Consider the following 26,937-nt stretch of genomic DNA (forward strand, 5'->3'; position numbering starts at 1 on the left):
ATTTTAGCACTGATTGCCCCGGTGCGAATTGCCTTGGTCTGACCTTTTTGTTGAAAGCTCTTGTCATTCTGTTATAATAGAGTTGACCGTGACATACTACATTCATTCTCTTTCCATCAATGAGAGCTAGTTGGTCGTATCATCTTTGTATCCATTTTGCATCGCTGAGCTCGGCTTCTTGCATGATTCTTAGAGAAGAGATTTATACTTCGGCAGGGATAATTCCTTCAGTACCATAAACTAATAAATAAGGAGTTGCCCCAGTTGATGTGCAAATTGTGGTACAATATCCAATCAAGGCAAATGGTAGCTTCGCATGCCATTGTTTGTAATTATGTACCATCTTCCTCAATATCTTCTTGATGCTTTTGTTGGTGGCTTCTATAGCTCCATTCATTTGTGGCAGGTATGTTGTGGAATTCTTATGCTTGATCTTGAAAGTTTCACACATGGCCTTCATTAAATCATTGTTAAGATTGGTGGCGTCGTCGGTGATGATCGACTCTGGAACCCCAAACCGACAAACAATGCAATCCCGAACAAAATATGCAATGACCTTATTAGTTATGGCTTTGTAAGATGCGGCTTCAACCCATTTTGTGAAATAGTTTATGGCCACCATAATAAATCTATACCCGTTTGAAGCAACGGGTTCGATCGGACCGATGACATCTACGCCCCAAACAGAAAAAAGGCCAGGGTGCACTTGTTGCATTGAGTTCATTGGCACTCGTATCATGTTAGCATGTATCTAGCATTGGTGAAACTTCTGGACATACCTGATGCAGTCTCTCTCCATGGTCATCCAGAAATACCCTGCTCTTAGTATTTTCTTGGCTAAGACAAAACCATTCATGTGTGGCCCGCAAGTTTTGGCATGTATTTCCTCGAGCAATCTGGATTCTTCCTTGACATCAACACACCATAATAACCCTAGGTCAGGATTCCTTCTATACAAAATTCCTCCGCTTTGAAAGAAGTGATTGGCTAACCTTCGAAGCATATGTTTCTGAGTATGAGTTGCGTGCTCCAGATATTCTCCTTTTGCTAGGTATTCCTTGATATCGTGGAACCATGGTCTTCTATCACTTTCTTCTTCAACATGATCACAATAAGTTGATTGATTGTGAATTCGTATTGGGATAAGATCGATGAAGTTCTTGTCTAGGTGTTGTATCATGGAAGATAAAGTGGCCAATGCATCTGCAAACTCATTCTGAATACTCGGAACATGTTTGAATTCTATCTTTGTAAATCTCTTGATCATCTCTTGCACACAGTACAGATATGGTAATATCTTGGTGTTTTTGGTAGCCCATTCTCCTAAAACATGATGCACCAAAATATCGAAATCTCCAATCACCAACAACTCCTGAATGTTCATGTCAATGGCCAACCCGAGTCCCAAGATGCAAGCCTCATATTCTGCATATTGTTGGTACATGGAAACCTGAGTTTTGCGGATACTAGATAGTGTTGACCTATTTCTAATACTAAGACAGCTCTGATACCCACTCCTTTGAAGTTTTCAACTACATCGAAGAACATCCTCCAACCATCATATGCTTCGGTGATATCTTCTCCCATAAATGATACCTCCTCGTCAGGAAAATACATTTTCAATGGTTCTTATTCTCCGTCTACATGATTTTTTGCCAAATGATCCGCCAATGCTTGCCCTTTGATCGCCTTCTAAGTTACATATATGATGTCAAACTCACTCAGCAATATCTGCCATTTTGCTAACTTTCCCGTAAGCATGAGTTTCTAGAAGATGTATTTTAGCGGATCCATCCTTGATATGAGATATATGGTGTAGGCACAGAATTAGTGCCTTAACTTTTGAGCTATCTATGTCAAAGCGCAACAAGTGCGCTCCAGCAAAGAGTATCGTGCTTCATAAGGTATGAATTTTTTACTCAAATAATATATGGCATGTTCTTTTCTTCCTGTCTCATCGTGTTATCCCAGAACACAACCAAAAGCCCCAACTAGTATGAACGAATAAAGCAACAAAGATCTTCTGGTTCCGGTGGGACCAGAACAGGTGGTTTAGATAAATACTCCTTGATTTTGTCGAAGGCTTTCTAGCATTCTTTAGTCCAGCTTGTTGCAGCATCTTTCTTCAGCATTTTGAAAATCGGTTCACAGATCATGGTTGATTGTGCTATGAAACGACAGATATAGTTTAGACGCCCTAAGAAACTCATCACATCTTTCTTATTCTTCGGAGGTGGCAAGTCCTGGATAGATTTGACCTTTGATGGGTCCAATTCAATCCCTCGGCGACTGATGATGAATCCTAACAATTTTCCGGCAAGGGACTCCGAAGGCACACTTTGTAGGATTTAATTTCAAATTGTATCTTTGAAGCCAATCGAAGAATTTCTTTAAGTCTGCTATATGATTTGCGCTTTTTCTGGATTTGATGATGACATCATCCACGTACACCTCTACTTCCTTATGTATCTTGTCGTGAAAAATAGTTGTCATAGCTCTCATGTAAGTGGCTCCAGCATTCTTCAGGCCAAACAATATCATTTTATAGGAGTACATCCCCCATGGTGTGATAAAAGCTGTCTTTTTGGCATCCTCTTCATCCATCCAGAACTGATGATACTCCGCGAAGCAATCCACAAAATACTAGAGTTCATGCTTGGCACAGTTGTCGATCAGTATGTGTAAATTGTGCAATGGAGAATCATCTTTGGGACTTGCTCTGTTTAAATCCTGATAATCGACACATACTCTGACCTTCCCATCCTTCTTCGAAACCGTCAAAATGTTGGCTAACCAGGTCGGATATTCAAACATCTGCGAACCTTGGCTTTGATTTGCTTAGTGACTTCCTCTTTTATCTTCAAACTCATATCTGGTTTGAATTTTCTAAGCTTATGTTTCACTGGTGGACACGTGGGATTGGTGGGTAACTTGTGAACCACTATGGATGTGCTCAGGCCAGTCATATCATCGTAAGACCATGCAAAGATATTTTCAGGAATCGGATGTATTCTTCCTTCTCTGATGGTGATAGGTGAATACTTATATGTGTTTCCTTGACTTTTTCAGAGTCCCCTAAGTTAACTGTCTCGGTCTCGTCCAAATTAGACTTAGGCTTGTTTTCAACATTTTCCACTTCTCTAACAATTTCTTCAGGTGTTATATCATCCTCCAGATCCTCTGAATCACTATCCTTATGTTGTGTTATCTCATTACATGTCACAATCGTAGGTTCATCTGGATAAGTAATAATAATACTATAGATAGAAAACGTAAAGGATAATAATAAATATAAAAATAGCAATGCATTAAATAGAATCTTGAAAACATCAAAACAAGTATGGATCGATGACTCGAGGAATTATTTCAAAATAGAATACGTTCAAAACAAAATACTGAAAATGTCTTAAATGCTCAAAATTGCTTTAAAAATAAATTATGCTAACTGCCAAGCTACTCAGGAACTCTACGGGCCAGGGATGGTGCAGCGGTCCAGTTCTTGAGAACAGCTCATTTCTCCATAATTTTAATGGTAAGGTCTTCCTCCTCCTCCTCCTCAACTATCACACTGCAGTCCATGTCTTCATCATCCAGAAATAGATTCCTTATGCCAGCTAAAGCTTCATCTTCTTCAGACCCCCATATCACATCAGCTTGTTGAAATGTCTGGTGCAAATGTGGTACTGGGTGTTCCAGTGGATAATAAGGACCACGCCATGGTGGCGACCAATCCTGATACTCTTGGAAAGTGTATTCATACCCAAGTCCGAAAGTTGTACCAAGACGCTTCAGCTGTAACGGTTTGGTGATCCCTTGAAGATTCTTGCCGAGATCCTTGCCAGGTTCATACCCTGCCCATAGTAATACGCTTTGTATCTTGTTACTCCACCATTTGTCCTTTTTTATTGTGTTGACGCACTCAATATGATGGTATGTTTCTCCACCCAGATTCCTCCTATTCTCGATGACTGGAATATTCTGATTGGTATAGATGAGATTATTCCCGTCTCCATGGATGATCACTTCCTGATGATTCCATTCAAACTTCACATCCTGGTGCATAGTAGAGGCAACGGCCCCTGCGGCATGTATCCAGGGTCATCCCAATAGTAGATTGTAAGTTGAGGATATATCCAACACTTGAAACTCAACATCGAACCAGGTCGGACTCATTTGTAAGCTGAGGTTGATTTTCCGATTGTGTCCCTTTGAGATCCATCAAATACTTTCATATTCATACTTCCTGCTTGTATCTCGTGTAGAATTTTGCCTAGCCTCTTCAAAGTAGTCAGCAGACATATGTTGAGACTTGAACCCCCATATATCAGGACCCTGGCGATGAATTTATCCTCAAATTGCACGGTGATATATAGTGCCATGTTGTGACTTAGTCCTTCCGGTGGCAGTTTATCTTCATGAAAAGTGATTTTGTGGTTTTCCAATACCTGCCCGACCATGTTGCCCATTTCCCCACTAGTGATATTGGTGGGTACATAGGCTTCACTCAGCACCTTCATCGGGCATTCCTATATGTCTCGGAGTTTTGCAGCAGTGATAAGATGGATATCTAGGCGGGAGTTTTGTTCAAATGATCGACCACAGAGTATTCTCTCGCTTGCACTTTTCTCCAAAGGTCATCGAGGTCGGTCTCGATGTTTAGGCACATCTTCTTTGCTTGTTCCTCCCAAATGCTCGAATGTATAAACCCTACCAGTTCTAGTCATGCCTTGTGCTGCTCCTGATTCTTCCACTTTTGCTTTTCCTTTCCTCCTTGCTTTCACAACATAATCCCATGGGATAGCTTCACGTTGGTAAGAGGGAGTAGGTGCTACCATCACAGTGAAGGGCGTGGACACCTCAAGTTCTAATGGCGTTGTTGTGGCTATTTCAATTTCAATTGTTCCCTGGGTTTGCGCTACAATGGGTGTGTTGGTGAATGGAGATGTTTTAGGATCATCCCCTTCCCGAATGAGTCCAATTGGCCCTTCCGGATCCCATTCTTCATCATTCTCTATCACATTTACTCCCTCACCTATGTAATCTGGGAGAGGATTGTTACGAACATTAGGTGCAGTCTCATTTGCCTGTATGACTTTAGTGTCAATTAATGTCTGGATCTTGTCCTTTAGAGTGCGACATTCATCAATAATATGGCCCTTCATGACTAAGTGATAGGCACATGTCTTGTTTGGGTTAATCTACTGAGAAGAGTTTTCTGTAGCAACAACGAGAATGGGAGTAACATAACTAGTATCCTTGAGTCCCTCGTAGAGTTGGTCTATGGGTTCAGCAATCGGAGCGTATTGTCTGGGTGGTCTGCAGTCAAAATTTGGCTTTGGTTTTTGATAATTTTTGCGGGCTAGTGGTGGTGAGTGGTAATATGAGGGTTGGGTGTTATAAGTGTGGTAGGTGGTAGTAGGTTGTTGGTATCTGGGGGGTGAAGGCTGGTATGTGGGTGGAGGTGTTTGGTATGTGAGAGGAGACTTCGGATCTTGGGCTACCATTACTGCACCCACTTCTTTCTTTTTAGAAATATCTTCTGATTGTAAAGCTTTATTTATGGCCTGGAGTGCTTAGAAATTCGTCATCATTCCGCTTTTGATCCCTTCTTCTATTATCTCTCCCATCTTGATGATATCAGAGAACTTATGATTTTCAATAACTATCAACCTTTCATAGTATTGCGGGTCTTGAGCTCTAACGAAGAACTTATTCATCTGGTCTTCTTCAATTACTGGTCTTACCTTCGCAGCTTCAGAGCTTGATCAAAGCCTACCCTGCACTATTATTGAGTAGCGAGAGAGGATTGAAGAGCTTTTACCTGATTTAGGGTCGGGATCGATTTCCACAGAGAGCTAGAATTTGGAGTCGGGTATCTATCTAGTTTAGAGTTACGTATGTGTTCCAAATTACACTTCTATACATTTTTGGGGTTTTTCTTTTACTTCTACTTTTATCAAACTACAATGGTAAATGAAACTAGATTAAACTAAGAGTTAAACTAAAACGGGTTGTTCAAATGGTTTAAAAGGCACTAGGGTAGTGACTTCCGCCTAGGTGGTCAATTAACGGATACTTGAGTCGAAGGCATGATTGACATATTTGGGGAGTATGATATAACCATTGCACGATTTTACCCACTCTACACCTCTCGGTGGTTCGAGTGATTTTTCCCAAATTGACTTTCTCAAGACTAATTGGGTATGCAAATTTGCGCAAGCAATCAAGTTCAAGTCAGGTATTACTCTCTCGAGGTTTAACCCTTTAATTGGAGCTATCAATCTCTTGAGTGCGCCCCAATTCCTTGTTGGACCAATTTCAGATACTCAAGCTCTCTTTCTCAAGAAGAGCTCAAGTCAACTAAACACAAACTAGTGTTTGCAACCACTAATTCAACAATTAAACATGAAATTAGCCCAAATATAAAACACACATAGTCAATCTAGCCCTAAAACACAAGACCCATTAATTACTCACACTAGGGTTGAGCCACAACCCTAGCTTATAGGTTTAGCTACTCATAATTGAAGAAGAAAAGCAAGAAATAGATGAAGAACAACTCATATTAATTAATTATTAAGATAAACAATAAGATTCAATGTTGAAATGTAGATAATATTGCCCAAAATAGCTAAAGACTTTGAACCCACGAGCGCAGCTACAGCTAAAAACTATCTGATACCCTAAAAATGGGAAAAGAAGCTATTTATACTAAGCTGAAAAATCTGGACAAAAATATCCCTGCGGGGCTAGTGCGGACCGCACAAAATGGTGTGCGGCCGCACTAAGGCTCTGCACTTAAAAACTCATCTCTCTGAACTCAGGCATTGCGGACCGCAGAGAATGGACTGCGGCCGCGAAGGCTTCTAGTGCGGTCTGCATGAAATGGAGCGTGGACTGCATTGGCTTGAAACTTAGAAGTTGGCACTATCTGATCCTTCTTACTGCGGACCGCACTAAATCGAGTGCGGCCGCATTGATCCTAGTGCGGACCGCACAAAACCTAGTGCGTCTGCATTGCCCTTTTTGCCTGAATGCCACCTCTCTAAACCTCCTTATGCGGACTGCACAGAATGGTGTGCGGCTGCATTGGCCCTATTTTGCCTAAGTTTTGTCTTGTCTTGGTACTTGTGCAAGTTTCACTCCTTTTGAGCTGATCTTTGACATCTTGTCACTTTGTTGATCAAACCTGCAATCAAGCACAACTTGTGAGCCTTTTGGGACTATTTTGTACGAATTTCTAATCAGAACATAAGCAAGAAGGAGTATAAAATGCATCAAAATCCCTAGTTATCAACTCCCCCAAACTTAAGCTTTTGCTTGTCCTCAAGCAAACAAAATAAGACCCACCCCTTAAGAGAACATCCAAGAAAATTTCAGTTGTCCTAAAGTAACCTCATTTAGAATCAATTGGGACTAACAATTGCCCTCAATACAAATGAATCATTAACAACTTTTTCTCTTTGAAACTCCATGGATTAAGTGCGACACAAGAGCATCAAGAATTGACTCAACACATCAAAGAACTCTTTCTATTACTTTGGTCATTGTGGAATCCAAACTCACGCATCCTCAACTCTCCCTCAGCAAACCTCACTTATAGAATAGTGGCACTCAGAACGAGGTTATTGGAAATACACTCATCTCTCTCAAGAAAAAGTCACAAGTACGGCTCCAAGTACCATACGCTTGCCCCTTTATGTGAGTCACCACTAATGTAAGCTTCATTCAACTCAAGATCATATAGGGCTTTCGTGGAGACATTGTGAAGGCTTTTGGTTCAGGGTAGGAGATGTTTAGTCTAAGTAGGTTCCATCTTCCCTTAAGCACTTCTTTTGTTTCATTTGGCACACATTCACTTGACTCTTTGAGTCATTTCACTTCTTTCTAAGGTGTTAGAGAGACACACTGTCACTCTTTCTTATACATTTCAAACATTTTCTCCTCTTTTTTCAACTTTCCACACCTTTCATTCGTTGCTTTTCTTGAGTCCTTTTTTATTCTTTTTCACATTGAACATTCTTTTTATCTTTTTGCTTTTCTTTCTTTTTCATTGCCTTTCCTTTTCTTCATTTTTGTTCCTTTTTACCACTTTGTTGCAATCCTCGTCTCTCCCCCCATACTTATGCTTTTGCTATGTGCTAAAGGAAAGATCGGGTGCCAAGAGAGGGTATCTTTTAGAACGGGTATAGGCTTGTATTATGGGTCTTAAAGGGAAAAGGTCTAAGGCTCAAAAGGGTTGACTAGGGATATTATCATTGGTAGGTTATGGAAGTGTTCAAGCTATCATTTGGACCAAGAAGAGCCTATAATCATGTCTCAAGTCAAAATTCACTTAGGATTTCACCTCAACAAACATTCAGGGCAAGTTCTAGACCAATAGCTCGGGACTTGGACTTGCAATGAAATTACTCACCATACAATCTATGGGGTCGCTAAAGACATAGAGTCGGGGGCCCACAATGACCTTAGATAAGATTTGAGCACACACTGGCCCCGAAAAACCACTTGATGATTATCGGTCAACACAAGAGTCTCAAGGTCACGACTTTTACCATCCTAAATACAACAATTTGTTTTTGACTATAAGATCAAAGGCAAATATGTTAGGCCCAAGTGAAGCTTTGATTGAGGCACCCTTTACGACTAACTACTAAAAACAAAAAAGAAAAATGGACTCAAACCCTTAAAAAGGTTGTCACGCCATCCATCATTGGGAAGAGCCACCTGGTTCACACAAAACTCCACCTTTGGAAAGAACCGTGGCATTAAGAAAACCAAAGGCTTATTACAAACTTTCAAAACAAGAAGCTACGAATCATAAATAAGAAACTAAGAAAGAAAAGTTGCGGAAATTAAAATGAATATATATAAGAGAGGAATTGTCGAATATACAATAGATGGGATGAATATGTACAATGTAGCATAACTTTATATACAGACCCAAAGTAAAATAAAAGTGCGATAAATGTAACGAAATGTTAAAATTATATACAACCCAAAGATGAAAAGATAAAGAAATCATAAAAAGTATCGAATATATATACAATCATCTGAATGAATCCATAAAAGTAGGGCCTACCCCCTCAAATGAAAGCTGGCATTGTCCCCAATGCCAACTAAACTAAATAAAGCACCAAAAAGAGAAAGGGAAAAATGATATAAGGACTCCTTATGGCATGTCTGTCTGCATGGGCTCCTGAGTGGTCCCTGGGTCATTACTGTGCTCGGGAACCTCAAACTAGTTCCATGTGGCCTGCTGCTATGCTGCTTGGACCTGGGCCTGGACAGGCTCCGGAGGTGCATCCTGCGGCTGACTGGAGGAGGTCTTTGGTGGATCTGCCAATTGGATGACTGCATCGTCCGCTCTGGGAATCATCCTCTTCCTCTTGGAAGGCCTCTAGGACTGCACGAGCAGGGGATGAGCTGATGGTACTGGGTCCTGTAGCAATAAATCCAAAGGCAGATGATCTATCTTCATTCTGTCAACATCAACCCTCAGCGCCTTTATGAACACCATAGAAGCCCGCGTCTTTCTCAACTTCTTGTGCTCCTTAGCAAGCTCCTTGAGAGACAGGTTGTGTGAAGCAACTGCATCTGTGATCACCTTCTGAGTGTCGAGGATTTTCTTTTGGTTGGCTAAAATCTCCTTGAGAGCATCCTCTTTGGACTGGGGGGCCCGTGGAGGTGGAGGTGCCGACTGAGCCTCTACTGTGGTAGTGAGGGTAGACAACTTGGATGATGCAGTCTGCATCCAGTTGTTGATACTGAGAAGAGTCTGGTTCAGTCGGTGGGCAGTCACTGGATGACACGGGAAGAAGGGATCTCCGGGTCTTCTGAGGTGGATGGGCCAGGAGGGATATCAGTGGAGGTGGAGGCAGGCTGAGCAGGAGCCACTACCACAATTGGCTCTTCAGACTGGTCAGTTGGAGCTGTAGATGTGTTCCCTTGAAGTTCTTGCTCTTGGAGTTATCATCCCCCTGCATCCTGTACCAAGAAAATGGGGCCTTCGCTTTGACCTTGATATCAAATGGCCTCTTCTCAATTTTTAGGTCTCGAAAGTACATAGTCAGAAAACTAGGGAAAGGGTAGTTTCTGTCATGCTCACTGCCAACTATTGTGATTATCCTAGACATAACATTTCTCACATTGATTGGGTACCCTGCCATGATTGAAGCCACCAAAACTGCCTGGTGAAGAGGGAGGGAGTTGTCATTAGTCGTGGGGTCCAACCTGCTACATACAAATGTTTCCCACACTCTTACCTTGAAGTTCAAACTACGTCTCAGAATCTTGACGCCCGCAGTCAACCAGTCAGGGGTGGTACCTGGGATTTCCAAATACTGTACCAGCCAGGGACGGACTTCCTCGCCCATTTCCATCTTTGCCATAAATAGTGCCCCATCCTCTTCATTAAAGCCAAGGTAGTCATTTATTGTTTTCCCATCAAACAGCACCTTCTGATTTCGCACCTTGGTCATTTTTGTGCCCTTTTTGATGTGGGCAACATTGGTGTAGAATTCCTTGACCAAGTGCTCGTTGGCATCGACACATTCACCCAGAAAGTACTCCTAGTTAATTCTCTCCCTAAACTGCCTCCTCACATTGGGGTTGTGAGGCAGTAGATCTCTATCAACAAAACTCCGCTACTGGATTAATTTCCTCACCGGCCACCATTCCCTGAATTTGTGGTACGCTACCTCACTAACAAACCGGTCTTGCCACACCTCTGGTTTCCTAGTTCTAGCAATACCCCCACATGAGGTTCACCCCCTTCTCCAACTACTTCTTTTCCTCCTACTTCCTCGTCATTACCTACTCCACCCTCTCCAGATAATGAAGTTGTAGAAGAGGTGGAGTATTCATCCCCACCGCCTTCAGCTGAGCCCTCAGACGACCCAGAAGACACATTTACTGACACTTGGGCAGCGGGGAAAGTAGGAGTGTCTATTAGTCTGTTTCTCTCCGGCCAGTCAGAGATGTATTCTGGGATTGAGTCTGAAGATATCTCCCGGGAGGGCTCGTACTCACTCCCAAACATGTCAATGGCCCTATCAGTAGCTTTAATCATCTTCCTCATATTTATTATGTTTTGCCGGGCTTGAACAGTCAATCTTACCATTTTCTGTTTCCCTCCCCGGGAGGATTCTCCTCTGCCTGGTTGCTTAGAGCCTTTACCTCTTTGTTTCACCATTGTCTGCAAACACAATCCAATCAGCTTATTAGTATCAATAGAAGCAGTTAAGAAACAGAGTTGCAAAACATGAAGGAAAAGTTGAAGACAGTTTTCAGAAGTCACACAGTGCGAACCACACAAAATGGTGTGCGGCCACACAGGGGTTAATGCGGACTGCACAAAAAGGTCATGCGGTCCGCACAGAGGTGGGGTTCAAACCACCCACTCTTTGTATCCAGGTAGTGAGGACCGTACAAAATGTAGTGCAACCGCACAGGGAACAATGCGGACCGCACAAAATGTAGTGCGGCCACAGTCCCCAAGGTTTAGCTTTTAGGACTTTCATCAATGCGGTCCGCACAAAATGTTATTGCAAACTACACAAGGGCACCGCGGACCGTATAGAAACGACTGCGGTCTGCACTAAGTGCCCAGCTGTGACACTAAGTTAGGGTTCAAGGTATTTTTGATTTTAAGCCCAAATTTGCACCTAAGTAATGTCCCTAAGTGATTGCCCATTGATTTTAACTACCTATGTCTATTTTAATGAAGAGATTAACTACCCTAACTTAATCTATGAAAGAAAATAAAGGAAGAAAAGAATAATAGCCAAGTAAAACAAAAAGAAAAAGAAAATAACAAAATTTAAAGCAATTAAATAGACATTAAGTTACCAGATGTGAGATGAGATGAAGATTAACAAGTCTAAGCTATGAATTACGAGTAACAGGCAAGATGAACAGTGCTTTTAATATTTCTAAGAGTAAAGGATCGAAAAGTGTAACTGTTGGGCCTCAGGTACTATTTATAGAAAAAGTCCTGGGGCCCAGCTTACCTAGCCCAGTGCGGACCGCACAAAATGGACAATGATCCGCGCTGCACATCAATTTTCAATTCTGAGGAGGCAACACACTGCGGTCCACACAAAATGTCATGCGGCCATGGTGGTCCACCGCGGACCGCACAAAATGTAGTGCGGCCATAGTGGCGGACTTCAAAGAGGTCGATATTTCACCCTTCACTAGTGCGGTCCGCACTAAATGTAGTGCGTCCGTATTGCAAAGTTCAGAGACCTATCTTGTAACATCTCACAACCAGTTAGTCCAAAAACAAATCCTATCCTACAATGAAAATCAAAGAAAAACAAGAAGAAAAACACATGGGTTGCCTCCCAAAAAGCGCCTAATTAACGTCGCGGCACGACGCAGGTTACCATCACATCATTTGAAATAAAGGGCCACCAAGTGGTTGTCATCAATTTTTTCCAAGTAGTTCTTGACCCTATGCCCATTCACTCTACAAACTTCACTATTTTTGTTCTTTAAATCAAGAGCACCAAACAGGGTCACACACACCACTTCAAAAGGTCCACTCCATTTTGACTTGAGCTTTCCTTGAAACAGACGTAACTGGGAGTTGAACAAGAGAACCAAATCGCCTACTTTGAACTCCTTTCCACGAGCATATTTATCATGAAGGTACTTCATCTTGTCCTTGTACAAGGATGAACTGGAGTAGGCATGGAATCAGAATTCATCAAGTTCATTAAGCTGCTCCATACGAAGATTGGCTGCAACATCCCACTTAAGATTTAGCTTCCTCAATGCCCACATGGCCTTGTGCTCTAACTCAACCGGTAGATGACAAGCTTTCCCAAACACCAATCGATACGGAGACATACCAATCGGAGTCTTGTAAGCAGTCTTATAAGCCCATAGAGAGTCATCCAACTTCTTTGACCAATCGGTCCCATTTGCATTGACCGTTTTTGACAATATGCTTTTGATTTCCCTGTTGGAGACTTCAACTTGACCACTTTCTTGAGGATTATAGGGAGTAGAAACTTTGTGATTGACACCATACTTTGAAAGCAAAGTTTCGAAAGCTCTATTGCAAAAATGAGACCCCTCCCCCAATCACTTATGATTGCACGCGGAGTACCAAACCTTGTGAAAATGCTTTTCTTGAGAAATGCAACAACACTCCAGGCCTCATTGTTGGGCAAAGCCACGGCCTCAACCCACTTTGAAACATAGTCCGCCGCCACAAGAATGTAAGTGTTCCCACATGAGCTAACAAATGGGCCCATGGAATCAATGCCCCACACATCAAAAATATCAACCTCAAGGATGGTATTGAGAGGCATCTCATCTTTCTTTGAAATTCCACCAGCTCTTTGGCATTCGTCGCATCTCTTCACAAAATCACCCGCATCCTTGATCAAAGTTGGCCAATAAAACCCACAACTAAGAACTTTAGAAGCCGTCCTAGCCCCGCTATGATGGCCACCATAGGGAGTTGAATGACAAGCTTCCAAGATACTCAATTGCTCTTCCTCTGGGACACACCTTCGAATCATACCATCCGTGCAAATCTTGAACAAGTACGGCTCATCCTAATAGAGATCCAAACTATCCCGCTTGAGCTTCTTCCTTTAGTTAGAAGAGAGCTCACATGAGATTATACCAGTCACAAGGAAATTAGCAACATCGGAAAACCATGGCATATCATTCATCGACACCGAAAGGAGTTGTTCGTCGGGAAATAAATCATTGATCTCTAGGCCGTCACGAGGACTCCTCTCCTCCTCCAAGCGGGACAAGTGGTCCGCCACTTGGTTCTCACTACCCTATGGGTCCACAATCTCCAAATCAAACTCTTGAAGTAACAAGACCCATCGCATTAGTCTAGCTTTGGAATCCTTCTTCTTTATCAAGTACCGGAGTGCGACATGGTCGGTATGAATAATAATCTTAGCACCCATAAGATATGGCCGGAATTTTTCCGTTGCGAACATAATAGCCAAAAGTTCTTTCTCGGTCACCGTGTAGTTCATTTGAGCATCATTCATTGTCGTGCTCGAATAGTACACCGGATGAAACATTTTGTTCACTCTTCGACCCAAAACCGCCCCAACCGCAACATCGCTCGCATCACACATGAGCTCAAAGGGTAAGCTCCAATTAGGCGCGGTAATGATAGGAGTGGTGGTCAACTTATGCTTGAGAAGTTCAAAGGCTTGCATACATTTTTCATCAAACATGAACTTAGCATCTTTTTCCAACAACTTGCACAAGGGATTAACTAGCTTCGAAAAATCTTTGATAAATCTCCGGTAGAACCCCGCATGCCCAAGAAAACTTCGAACTCCCTTGACAGATGTAGGGGGAGGAAGCCTTGAAATCACTTCGATCTTTGCTTTATCCACCTCAATGCTATGCTTCGAAATTTTATGCCCAAGAACAATTCCTTCTTCCACCATAAAGTGGTATTTCTCCCAATTGAGGACAAGATTGGGTTCGTCACAACGGGCTAAAACTCTATCATGATTCTTCAAGCATTTATCAAATGAGTCTCCCACAACACTAAAGTCATCCATGAACACCTCCAAAATGTTTTCCACCATATCGGTGAAAATGGCCATCATACACCGCTGAAATGTAGTCGGTGCTTTACACAACCCAAAAGGCATCGTAGAAAAGGCAAAGGTGCCATATGGACAAGTGAATGTGGTATTCTCCTAATCTTCCAGAGCAATCAAGATTTGGTTGTACCCAGAATACCCATCCAAGAAATAGTAGAAGGCAAGCCCAGCAAGTCGATCTAATATCTGATCAAGAAACGGCAAAGGAAAGTGATCCTTGCGGGTCACTTTGTTCAACTTGCGGTAATCCATGCATACCTCTAACTGGTGACGGTTCTGGTAGGAATCAACTCATTTTGTGAATTTGCAACCACGGTCATGCCACCCTTCTTCGGTACACATTGCACCGGTGAAGTCCAAGAGCTATCAGAGATGGGGTACACAACCCCCAGCATCTAACCACTTGATCACCTCCTTTTTCATAACTTCTTGCATTGCCTCGTTCAACCTCCTTTGATGCTCCAAGGAAGGCTTTGCATCATCTTCTAGAATAATCTTGTGCATACAGAATGTGGGGATTATCCCCCGAATATCAGCTGAAGTCCATCCAATTGCCTTTTTTCGCTTTTGAAGCACCGCCAATGTGGCATCAACCTGCAGGTTAGTAAGACAAGAAGAAATAATAACTGGCAAGTAGAATTTGAGCCTAAGAACTCATACCTGAGGTGTGAAGGCAGTGGTTTCAACTCCAACACCGGAGGCTCCTCAATTGAAGGTTTTGTTGGTGGAGTCTTTCTATTCTCGAGATCCAAAGATAATTTCCTAGGCTCATAAGAATAAGAGCCCATTCCATGTAAATCATTCACGCACTCCACCCGGCTTGCATCCTCATTGACATCAAGATTCAATAGTACGGACTCTAATGGGTCCTCCACATTGATCATTGCACTGGTGTCATCAATTATCACTGTTGTGACGAGGTCAACAAAAGAGCACACCTCGGTGCTATTGGGTTGGTTCATTGATTTGCACACATGAAAGACCACCTTTTCATCACCCACCTGAAAGGTGAGTTCCCCTGCTTCCACATCGACCAATGTCTTCCCCGTAGCTATGAAAGGTCTTCCTAATATGATAGGAACTTCATAATCTACCTCACAATCCAAGATCACAAAGTCAACTGGCAAGATAAATTTGTCCACCCGGACAAGCACATCATCAATAATACCCAATGGTCTCTTCATCGTTCTATCTGCCATTTGTAATCTCATAAAAGTCGGCCTCGACTGCCCAATACCCAAAGTCTTGAAGATGAATTAGGGCATCAAATTGATACTAGCCCCCAAATCACATAGAGCTTTAGCAAAATCCGCACTCCCAATGGTGCAAGGAATGGTGAAAGCACCGAGATCTTCAAGCTTTGGGGCCATTGAATGCACTATAGCACTAACTTGGTGAGTCATCTTTATAGTTTCACAATCCATAGAATGCTTCTTTGTGACCAAGTCTTTCATGAATTTTGCATAGCCCGGCATTTGTTCAAGAGCCACCACCAAAGGCACATTGATGGATAAGCTCTTTATCATGTCAATGAACTTTTTGAACCGATTCTCATTTTTCTGTTTCGCAAGCCTTTGAGAATAAGGTGGAGGTGGCCTTGGCAAAGGAGCCTTGGCTTTAGGTACAACAGGCTCTGGTATGTCTATTATGTGTTCCCTAGATGGGTTCACATCATTTTATGTTTCCACCTCAACATCTTGAATATCAATCCTCACTTCTTCGTTTACATTTTCATCAATCACATTTTCAACTACCAAAGGGACTTCATCTTCTTGCAACTCAACATCATCATCCAAGATTTGCTTTTGTTTGGAGGCATTCACATCACCGCCTCCCCCATTTCTTGTTGTAACCGCCATAACATGGTTGTTCCCACCCTTCGGGTTCACTACCGTATCACTTAGTAGAGCACCCTTAGGGCGAGTATTTAAAGACTGTGAGATTTGGCCTAACTGCACCTCTACGTTTCTGATAGAGGTATTGTGGGAAGCCAATTGTGCATCCGAGTCTGCATTCTGCTTCATCATCTGTTCGAACATTATTTCAATTCTACCCATATCATTTCTAGAATAACTACGACCTTGGGATGGAAATGGGGGTGGATTGTTCGGTTGTTGGTACATTGGGGGCCTTTGAAAGCCTTGCCCCCGGTTTCCTTGGTTTCCGTTGTTCTATCCACCTTGATTGTTATTGTCACCCTAATTGTTGTTATTACCATTCCAATTCCTTTGGTTGCTCTGATTTTTGTTCTAATTGCCCCAGTTGTTTTTTTGGTTGTTGTTCCCCCAATTACCATTGTTTTGTTGTTGATTGCCCCAATTGCCTTGAGGTCTCCATTGTCGTTGGTTGGAAGAGTTCCCCCGGGCCTTGATAATTATTCACGTATTGAACCTCTTCACTTTGTTCATCATAACCATCATTTTGAAATCCATCATAGTTATCATCAAATTGCTTAGGATTCCCTTGGTTTTGTTGCCTTCTTTGCCTTCTTTTGTTGACAAGCATATTGACACCCTCCATGGCATTCACTTGGCGAGGATTTTGGACTTGTTGCAACTGTGCCTTTGCAATTGATTCATAGTAGTTGTCAGCTCAGCTATAGCTTGCCCGTGATCATGTAATTCCTTGTGCAAATTAGTGACGGGGGGTCACCTTGAGTCACATTGGCAATACTTTGCCATGCAGAAGAAGTATCAGTCATCTCGTCAAGTATATCACATGCCTCATCATATGACAGCTTCATAAAGTTGCCCCCAGCAAGTTGGTTCACTATGCATTGATTTGTTGTATTAATGCCCCGGTAGAAGGTTTGTTGGATCATAGCCTCGGTCATATCATTGTTGGGGCATTCCTTCACCATCGTTCTATAACGCTCCCAAATCTCATGCAAAGGTTCCTTGGGCTCTTGCTTGAAAGCCAATATATCATCTCGCAATGCCGCCATATGCCCCGGTAAGAAAAATTTAGCAATGAACTTATCTGCCAACTCATCCCAAGTTGTGATAGAATGGTCGGGAAGTCGCTCGAGCCAATCCAATGCCTTCCCCCTAAGTGAGAATGGGAAGAGTCTTAACCGGAGAGCATCCTCGAACACATTAGTTTGCTTGTTCCCCCAACATGTATCCACAAACCCCTTGAGATGTTTGTAAGCATTTTGATTTGCAGCACCCGTGAAGTACCCACGCTGCTCTAGTAAAGTCAACATCATATTGGTTATTTAAAAATAGCCCACCCAGATTCGGGGTGGGACAATAGCACTTGCATAGCCTTGGTTCGGAAGCACTCTAGGAGCCACTCTTGGAGGTGGCGGAGAAGGGCCTGGAATATTATTATTATCATTCGCATTGGCCTGGCATCCTCTACGTTGTCCTTGAGGTACAAGAGGCACCTCATCATCTCTGACATCATCTACCTCCTCCCCCGCAATCACATTTTCAAGAGGGTCATTAGCGTTGTTCGCTGCCATTTGGTACTTGAGTTATGACACAAACAAGTTAGTAACAAAGAAGGAAAGAAGAACAATACACAAAACTAACTAAATAGATAGCCAAAACCGTTAGCTCCCCGGCAACGGCGCCAAAAAGTTGATCGAAGCCTACCCTGCACTACTATTGAGTAGCGAGAGAGGGTCGAAGAGCTTTTACCCGATTTAGGATCAGGATTGATTTCCACAGAGAGCTAGAATTTGAAGTCGAGTATCTATCTAGTTTAGAGTTGCGTATGTGTTCCAAATTACACTTCTATATATTTTTGGGGTTTTTGTTTTACTTTTACTTTTATCAAACTACAATGGTAAATGAAACTAGATTAAACTAATAGTTAAACTAAAACGGGTTATTCAAATGGTTTAAAAGGCACTAGGGTAGTGACTTCCGCCTAGGTAGTCAATTAACGGATACTTGAGTCTAAGGCATGATTGACATATTTGGGGAGTATGATATAACTGTTGCACGATTTTACCCACTCTACACTTCTCAGTGGTTTGAGTGATTTTTCTCGAATTAACTTTCTCAAGACCAATTGGGTAGGCAAATTTGCGCAAGCAATCAAGGTTCAAGTCGGGTATTACTCTCTCGAGGTTTAACCCTTTAATCGGAGATATCAATCTCTTGAGTACGCCGCAATTCCTTGTTGGACCAATTTCAGAGACTCAACCTCTCTTTCTCAAGAAGAGCTCAAGTCAACTAAACACAAACTAGTGTTTGCAACTACTAATTCAACAATTAAACATGAAATTAGCCCAAATATCAAACACCCATAGTCAATCTAGCCCTAAAACACAAGACCCATCAATTACCCATACTAGAGTTGAGCCACAACCCTAGCTTATGGGTTTAGCTACTCAAAATTGAAGAAGAAAAGAAAGAAATAGATGAAGAATAACTCATATTAATTAATTACTACGATAAAAAATAAGATTCAATACTGAAATGTAGATAAAATTGCCCAAAATAGCTAAAGACTTCGAACCCACGAGCGCAGCTACAGCTAAAAACTATGATACCCTAAAAATGGGAAAAGAAGCTATTTATACTAAGCTGAAAAATCTGAACAAAAATACCCCTGTGGGGCTAGTGCGGACCACACAAAATGGTATGCGGTCGCACTAAGGCTCTGCACTTGAAAACCTATCTCTCTAAACTCAGGCACTACGGACTGCAGAGAATGGACTGTGGCCGCGGAGGCTTCTAGTGCAGTCCGCATGAAATGGAGTGTGAACCGCATTGGCTTGAAACTTAGAAGTTGTCACTCTCTGATCCTTCTTACTGCGGACCACACAGAATGGTATGCGGCCACATTGGGCCTGTTTTGCCTAAGCTTTGTCTTCTCTTGGTACTTGTGCAAGTTTCATTCCTTTTGAGCTGATCTTTGACATCTTGTCACTTTGTTGATCAAACCTGCAATCAAGCACAACTTGTGAGCCTTTTTGGACTATTTTGTACGAATTTCTAATCAAAACATAAGCAAGAAGGAGTATAAAATGCATCAAAATCCCTAGTTATTAGAGCTCCATCGAGTAGCATACTCACGGAAGGTTTCTGTTGGTTTCTTCTTGAGATTTTGAACGTAGAAAATGTCTGGTGTATTTTCCATATTGAACCTGATTCGATCCATGAAATCTGACGCCATGCTCACCCAATTGACCCACTTCTTTGGGTTCTGATTGATGTACCAAGACAAAGTATCTCTATTGAGGCTCCTTATGAACAGCTTCATATGTATTCGTTCATCTTTGCCAACTCCTACTAGTTTTTCACAATATGTCCTTAAATGTACCTTTAGATCACCAGTTACATCAAACATTTCGAACTTAGAAGGTTTGTAACACTACGGCAGTTCTACATCCGGTTGTATGCACAAGACTTATAATTCAAACCTTCAATGCACTTGCCACCTTCGACACTCTGAACTCTGCTAGTGAGCTTTTTGAGTTCTTCGGCCATTTTTTTGATGCACATATCCTTCTCGGTAAACTCCGGTATATATAGGGTTTGTTGTGGGGTGTGTGGTAAATTTTCCACATATATGGGATTGCTTTGGTGAACTCCGGGAATCTAGGCATAATGGTGGTCATTCATTGAGTTTTGTGGATTAGGAGTAGGTTGCGGTGCATTCTGAGGAGTGTGGTATGTGGTCGTTTGGGGGTATTAAGTCGGATGGTGATGGTGTTGTTGAGGAGTAGGTACCGGTGGAGGGTTTTTGTTCTAAGGAGGTGTGGCATATTGATGTGGTGCGGGAAGATTTGGTGGTGGGTTTTGATTCTGTGTGTTTTGGGGAGGTGTCGGGTTTTAGGCATTTGTGTTTTGCTGGTTGATATCGGGGACATTTAGGGTGAGGGAAAGGTTTGCCAAGTTCTGGACCTGCTCAAGTTCTCCTTGTAACTCCAGTATTTTCTGTTCTAGGGGCAGGACCAATTCATTTTGATGGGTTTACAATGTCTTAGCTTTATATTTTGATGATCTAACTAACTTACTGTCAAAGAACTAGATAAGGAACCTGACACACTTGGTACACATCGCAAATCAATAGACTCCAGCTAATTTAAACTGCTACAACTTCAGAAGATAGAGAAACACAAGGACCTCATACCCTTGTGTTTCCCTGACAGTAGTATGAAGTCAACTGTGCACAGCTGGAAAGTGATTGTCTGCACTGTACACAAAAACAGTGCAGCACAGTTCTGCAGTCACTTGTCCTTTGACTAACCAAGTGATGTTATCCAAGTTGTATTAACAAGAGTATTACAACAAAACATCATTTGAACACTTGAGAATTCATTCCAAGCATTCAAGCAATCTGACATTCAAGCATTCAATTCTCAAGTGCATCAAGAACAAAGTTTAACACTACTACAGACCAGTTCCTAAATCTAGTATCTTGTTGTCCTTAGTTGAGTTGTAACTTTGTAATTTTTCTTTATTGTAATTCCTACTTTTCTTATCTAGAAGCGTTGCTTAGGAACCCCTTGTAAAACCATAAACCCTTAGTGTTTGTGTCGTGACTAGAGTTAGTCATGAGTTGAAGTCTTTGTAATAGGTGTATTGCAAAGTGGCTTGTAATAGGTGTATTACAAGTTAGTGAGGGATTAAGAGTTTAATTCCTAGATTGCATAGGTTGTAATCTAAAGTTGCTCATAGTGAAGTTAAAATCCTACCAGTGTAGGTCATGGTTTTTTATCCCCTTAAGCAGGGATTTTTCCACGTAAAAGTCCCTGTCTTACTTACTTACTGTTTCATTAGTATTCTCAGTGGAAACCCATAGAGGACATGGTCTTTCTATAGTTTGGTGGACTCATATAAACTATCAATTGGTATCAAAGTGGGTTACTCTTATCAGGATAACACCTAGGAAAGATCCTTATGGCTGATCCATACAACTTTGAAGAAGGTTAGTCTACGTATAGACCGCTCAGGTTCAATGGAAAATACTATGGGTGGTGGAAGACAAGAATGCATGATTTTATCATGGCTGAAGATTTTGGGTTGTGGGATATTATATGTGATGGTCCTTATGTCCCAACAAAGAATGTTGGAGATCTTCCAGTGACGATGCCAAAGACCAGGAAAGGATACAATAATGCAGATAGGAAAGCTATGCAGAAAAATTTTCGTGCCAAGAAAATTTTGGTGTGTGGTATAGGACCTGATGAATACAACAGGATCTCAGCTTGTCCAAGGAGATATGGAAAGCATTGCAAATAGCACATGAGGGAACCACTCAAGTAAAGCAATCTAAGATTGATATGCTTACCACTGAGTATGAGCTCTTTAGGATGAAAGACGATGAATCTATTCAAGACATGCACACAAGATTCACTTTCATCGTAAATGAGTTACACTCACTTGGTAAAGTCATTCCCAGGAACAAGCTCGTGAGGAAAATTCTTAGTATCCTGCCTAGTTCATGGGAGAGTAAAGTGAATGATATTACTGAAGCAAAGGACTTGCAGGAGCTGACCATAGATGAGCTAGTTGGAAATCTGAAAACCTACGAAATGAAGAGGAAGATAGATAGTGAAAGAAGAGAACCAAAGAAGGAAAAGAACCTGGTACTCAAAGCTAAAAGCAATGACTCAAGTGAGGAGGACAGTGACACGGCTTACATAACCAAAAGGTTTCAAAAGATGGTCAAAAGAAATGGAGGAATAATAAAAAAGGGCAACTCCAGCAGATCAAAGAATTATTACCTCTATCATAAATGTGGAAATCCAAGGCATTTCATCAAAGATTGTCCTCTCATGAACCAAGAACACTTCAAATACAACCCTATTAAAGCAGTAAAGAGGAACTCGGTTCTTGACAAACACTTCAAAAGGAAGAGATCTGCTGACAATGTTGTGAAGCAAGCTCTTGCAGCATGGGGAGATTCCTCCTATGAGTCTGAAGAAGAAACTGATGCAGGTGATATTTCCATGATGGCAGTTGAAAGTGAATGAAATGAATATGATTCAATATTTGCTTTGATGGACCAATCAGACGATGATGAAGAAGATGACAATGATGAGGTAAACTTCAGGGATGTTCAGAGAAATCTAAAATCCTACTCCCCTAAGAAACTCATTTCATTAGCAAATGTATTAATTGATGCCTATCATAGTCTTGTAGAGGACAAAGATGTCTTGACCTTAGAACTAGGAGAAGCTGAACAAACAAGAGATGATCTAGTAGTATGTGTAGTTGATCTGAAGGAAACTATAAGCAATTTGGAAGATGAAAAAATAGTTTTAACGGAAAAAATTGCTAGTATAGAACAGGAAAGAGATGACCTGGTGGCTGTAGCTGTTGACTGTAAGGAAACCATTGAAAATTTCAGTAAAGAAAGAGACCATAGTGAAGAGAGTGACTGAAATTGAGGAAGAGAGAGATGATCTCTTGATAGTGATTGCAGACCTAAGGGAAACTATAGAGGGACTAGGAATTGAGTCTAGAATTGGAAATTCTAAGAAAGGAAAAGAGGTAGCTAGTGAAGCACATATTAAACTTGAAAACGAGTTGAAAACTGTGAAAACTAGCATGTGTGTTGAAATTGAGAAAAACAAGCATCTCCAAACTAAACTGAGAAGGGTAAAAATGATCTTGAAAAGTCCCTTAAGTGGACCTGGTCCTCGAAAGCTATTATTGCCATGTATGTTAATAATGGTGGGAACAGGCAGGGAATAGGGTTTCAAAGGGAGAGAACTCCTTACAACCCCCATAGCAAGTATGTTACTGTACCGGATAACTGGTTGTGTACCCACTATGGGAACAATGGGCATTTCAAAGAAAATTGCCAAGCCAGGGTCCAGTCTATTCAGAAAAATAAAGTATTTGCTGAAAAGGTAACTACTATAAAGGGACCAGATGCCACCCATAAAAAACGCATGTTACCTGCATGGACTAAGAGAGCTATTATTCATCCTCTTGCCTACTACAAGGGACCCAAACTTGTTTGGGTTCCTAAAACTAACTCTTGATTTCCTTGTGCAGGGAACAATGAAAGGAAGCAGTTAGCAATGGTCCATGGATAGTGGATGTTCAAAGCACATGACTGGGAACACCATGGAATTTCTTTCACTAAAAGCCCTGCAAGGAGGGAGTGTATCCTTTGGCAATGGGAAAAAGGGGTATATTCTCGAAGTTAGAAAAGTCGGGAAATCACTCACTCACCCAATTGAGAATGTGTAATATGTCAATGGTCTTAAGTACAGTCTCTTGAGTGTCTCTCAGATTTGTGATAAAGGAAACACGGTGGAGTTCTTGTCTAAGATATGCACAGTTACAAATCTGATAACTGGTGAAGTGGTACTTGTAGCCAAAAGATACAAGGACATCTATGTTGCTGATTTTGAGTCTATACAAAGTGGTGATCTGAGTTGCCTGAAAGTTGTTGATGATGATGCTAAACTCTGGCACAGAAGACTGGAGCGTGCAAGCTTCTCTCTTCTGAATAATCTAATTCAAAAGGACCTGGTTTGTGGTCTGCCCATGTCAAAGTTCAAAGAACACAAAGTCTATGATGCTTGTGCTAGAGGGAAGCATGTGAAGTCCTCATTCAAGTCAAAGAAAGATGTCAGCACCTCAAAACCACTTGATCTCCTTCATATGGATCTATGTGGGCCTATGAGAGTGCAAAGCAGAGGAGGAAAAAGGTACATCTTTGTGATAGTGGATGCTACTCCAGATTCACTTGGACTCTATTTCTTAGAACAAAAGATGAAACCTTTGAATTCTTCTTAGCCTTTGTGAAGAAAATCCAAGTGAAGATGGAATCAGAAATAGCATGCATTAGATCACATCATGGAACAGAGTTTGACAATGCCAAGTTTGATAAATTCTATAACGAGAATGGCATCACTCACAATTTCTCAGCCCCAAGGACTCCCCAGCAAAATGGAGTTGTGGAAAGGAAGAACAGAACTCTTGAGGAAATGGAAAGAAAAAATGTTGATCGACAGTGGGATTTCTAAGAACTTCTGGGCTGAAGCTATCAACACTGCCTGCTACTTGGTGAACAGGTGCATGATTAGGTCTCTCCTAAGCAAAACCCCCTATGAGTTGCTGAATGGAAGGAAGCCCAAGCTGACTCACCTAAGAACATTTGGGTGCAAATTTTATGTTCTCAACAATGGAAAGGATCAACTTGGAAATTTGATGCCAAGAGTGATGAAGGAACCTTTTTGGGGTAGTCTTCTCAAAGCAAAGTTTACAAGATATACAACAAGCGGACTTAGTGTGTTGAGGAAAGTGTTCACGTAATCTTTGACGAGTCCTATCCCTCCTGTGAGAAAATCAACAAGGGTGATCAAGATGGGGAGCCCTTGCTGGTTCTAGGTGAAGTCATTGACATGACAAACAGAAAGGTAGACATGATGAGTCAAGTGAAGGAGCCAAGTGGAGACAATGTAGCTTCTTCCTCAAGGGAACCAGGTAACACAAGTACGACCACTGAAGCTGAAGAAAGAGTGATTGATGCAGTGCAAAGTACTCTACAGGTAGCTGAGAGAAGAATACAAGGGAGCCAGAGATCTACCCAGCTCCTTTACAAATGAGGCACAAGTACCCAACTAGAAACATAAAAGCTCTCATCCTCTTGAAAACATAATTACCTTTCTAGATTCATGAGTGCAAACCAGATCAAAAGCCAGAAACTCACTTGTCTTCTCAGCCTTTCTTTTCCGAATAGAACCCAAAAACATCAAGGAATCCTTAAAAGATACAGACTGGATAACAGCCATGCAAGATGAGTTGCATTAATTCAAAAGGAACAATGTATGGCACCTGGTACCTAGACCCTCAGATCGAACTATCATAGGAACCAAGTGGGTATTCAGGAATAAGCTTGATGAACATGGAAACACTACAAGGAACAAGGCTAGGCTAGTGGTTCAAGGTTACAATCAGGAGGAGGGAATTGATTATGATGAGACGTTTGCTCCGGTTGCTCGCATGGAAGCTATCAGAATCCTAATTGCCTTTGCATCACATATGGAATTCACTCTGTTTCAAATGGATGTCAGAAGTGCATTTCTAAATGGATTTCTTAAGGAAGAAGTCTATGTAAAGCAACCTCTGGGGTTTGAATGTCATGAACACACTGAATATGTGTTTAAGTTGGACAAGGCATTGTATGGGTTAAAGCAGGCTCCTCGAGCTTGGTATGAAAGACTGTCAAAGTTTCTCTTATAAAATGGTTTTACAAGAAGAAAAATTGACAACACCTTGTTCCTGAAGAAATGGTGGAGGAACCTACTCATTATTCAGGTATATGTTGATATCATTTTTAGGGCAACAGCTGATTCACTATGTGAAGAATTTGCAAAACTCATGAGAAGTGAGTTTGAAATGAGTATGATGGGTGAGTTGAATTTCTGCTTGGGTCTTCAAGTGAAGTGCTTCACAAAGCATACATTCATCTGCCAGTAGAAATACATCAAGGAGCTCCTAAAGAGGTTTGATATGGAAGCATCAAAAGTGATAGACACTCCTATTTCCACTGCTACTCGACTGGACATGGATGAGTCTAGATCTCCTGTAAATCAAACTATGTACAGAGGCATTATTGGGTCTTTTCTCTACCTCACTACCAGCAGACATGATATTGTCTTAAGTGTGGGGCAATGCGCAAGGTTTCAGTCAAATCCCAAGGAATCTCATCTGAAGGCTACAAAAAGAATTTTAACATATCTTAAGGGAACACATGACATGGTCCTGTACTACCCCTCAGGTGATAATTTTAATCTTATTGGGTATGTTGATGCTGACTATGTTGGTTATCTTATGGATAGGAAAAGTACTTCCGGAATGGCTGACTTTCTAGGATCATGTCTCATCTCATAGGGCAGAAGGAAGCAAAACTCAGTGGTTATTTCAACAGCTGAAGCAGAATATATAGTTGCAGCTTCTTGCTGTGCTCAGCTCTTATGGATCAAACAGCAATTGGAATATTTTGGTGTGTACACTGATTGTGTGCCTCTTCTATATGATAACACTAGTACACTCAACATGGCCAAGAATCCAATTCAACACAAAAGAACCAAGCACATTGATGTGAGACATCATTTTCTGAGAGATAATGTGGAGAAATGGCTTATCTGTATGAAGTTCTGCTGTACATAAGACCAAATTGCAGATATCTTCACCAAAGCATTGAGCAAATAACATTTTGAAAGAATAGGATGGAGTTGGGGCTAATAAAGCCAAATTGAGAACCCGATTCCCATGAGTTGGCTATGAAAGTCACACTCAGGTAATATTAGCTAAAGTGTTTTCTGGCCAAGTCCAACTCACTTCAAAACCGTTGCAGGTAGACACGTATGATGATCATAGAAGCTATAGATGCATTGCATGGATGGTAAAAG

At 41.5% G+C, this 26,937-nt stretch overlaps 2 protein-coding genes across 2 annotated transcripts; one reads left to right on the forward strand and one right to left on the reverse strand.

Moving 5' to 3' along the window:
* Positions 1-751: 751 nt before the first annotated feature.
* LOC138870678 (uncharacterized) lies at positions 752-1,444 on the reverse strand. Its single transcript, XM_070148505.1, has one exon. It carries the CDS (start codon positions 1,442-1,444, stop codon positions 752-754), a length of 693 nt encoding a protein of 230 aa, XP_070004606.1.
* A 20,429-nt stretch (positions 1,445-21,873) lies between these two features.
* On the forward strand, positions 21,874-22,536 carry LOC138870679 (uncharacterized). Its single transcript, XM_070148506.1, has one exon. The coding sequence runs from the start codon at positions 21,874-21,876 to the stop codon at positions 22,534-22,536; it is 663 nt and encodes a 220-aa protein (XP_070004607.1).
* The last annotated feature ends 4,401 nt before the right edge of the window (positions 22,537-26,937 follow it).

The sequence above is a fragment of the Nicotiana sylvestris genome, chromosome 6 (genome assembly GCF_000393655.2).
Source record: "Nicotiana sylvestris chromosome 6, ASM39365v2, whole genome shotgun sequence".
Taxonomy (NCBI): Eukaryota; Viridiplantae; Streptophyta; class Magnoliopsida; order Solanales; family Solanaceae; genus Nicotiana; species Nicotiana sylvestris.

Bases quoted from the DNA above. Each gene is read 5' to 3' on its own strand.
- LOC138870678 (XM_070148505.1), bottom strand. From the start codon at position 1,444: ATGTACCAACAATATGCAGAATATGAGGCTTGCATCTTGGGACTCGGG.
- LOC138870679 (XM_070148506.1), top strand. From the start codon at position 21,874: ATGAAAGACGATGAATCTATTCAAGACATGCACACAAGATTCACTTTC.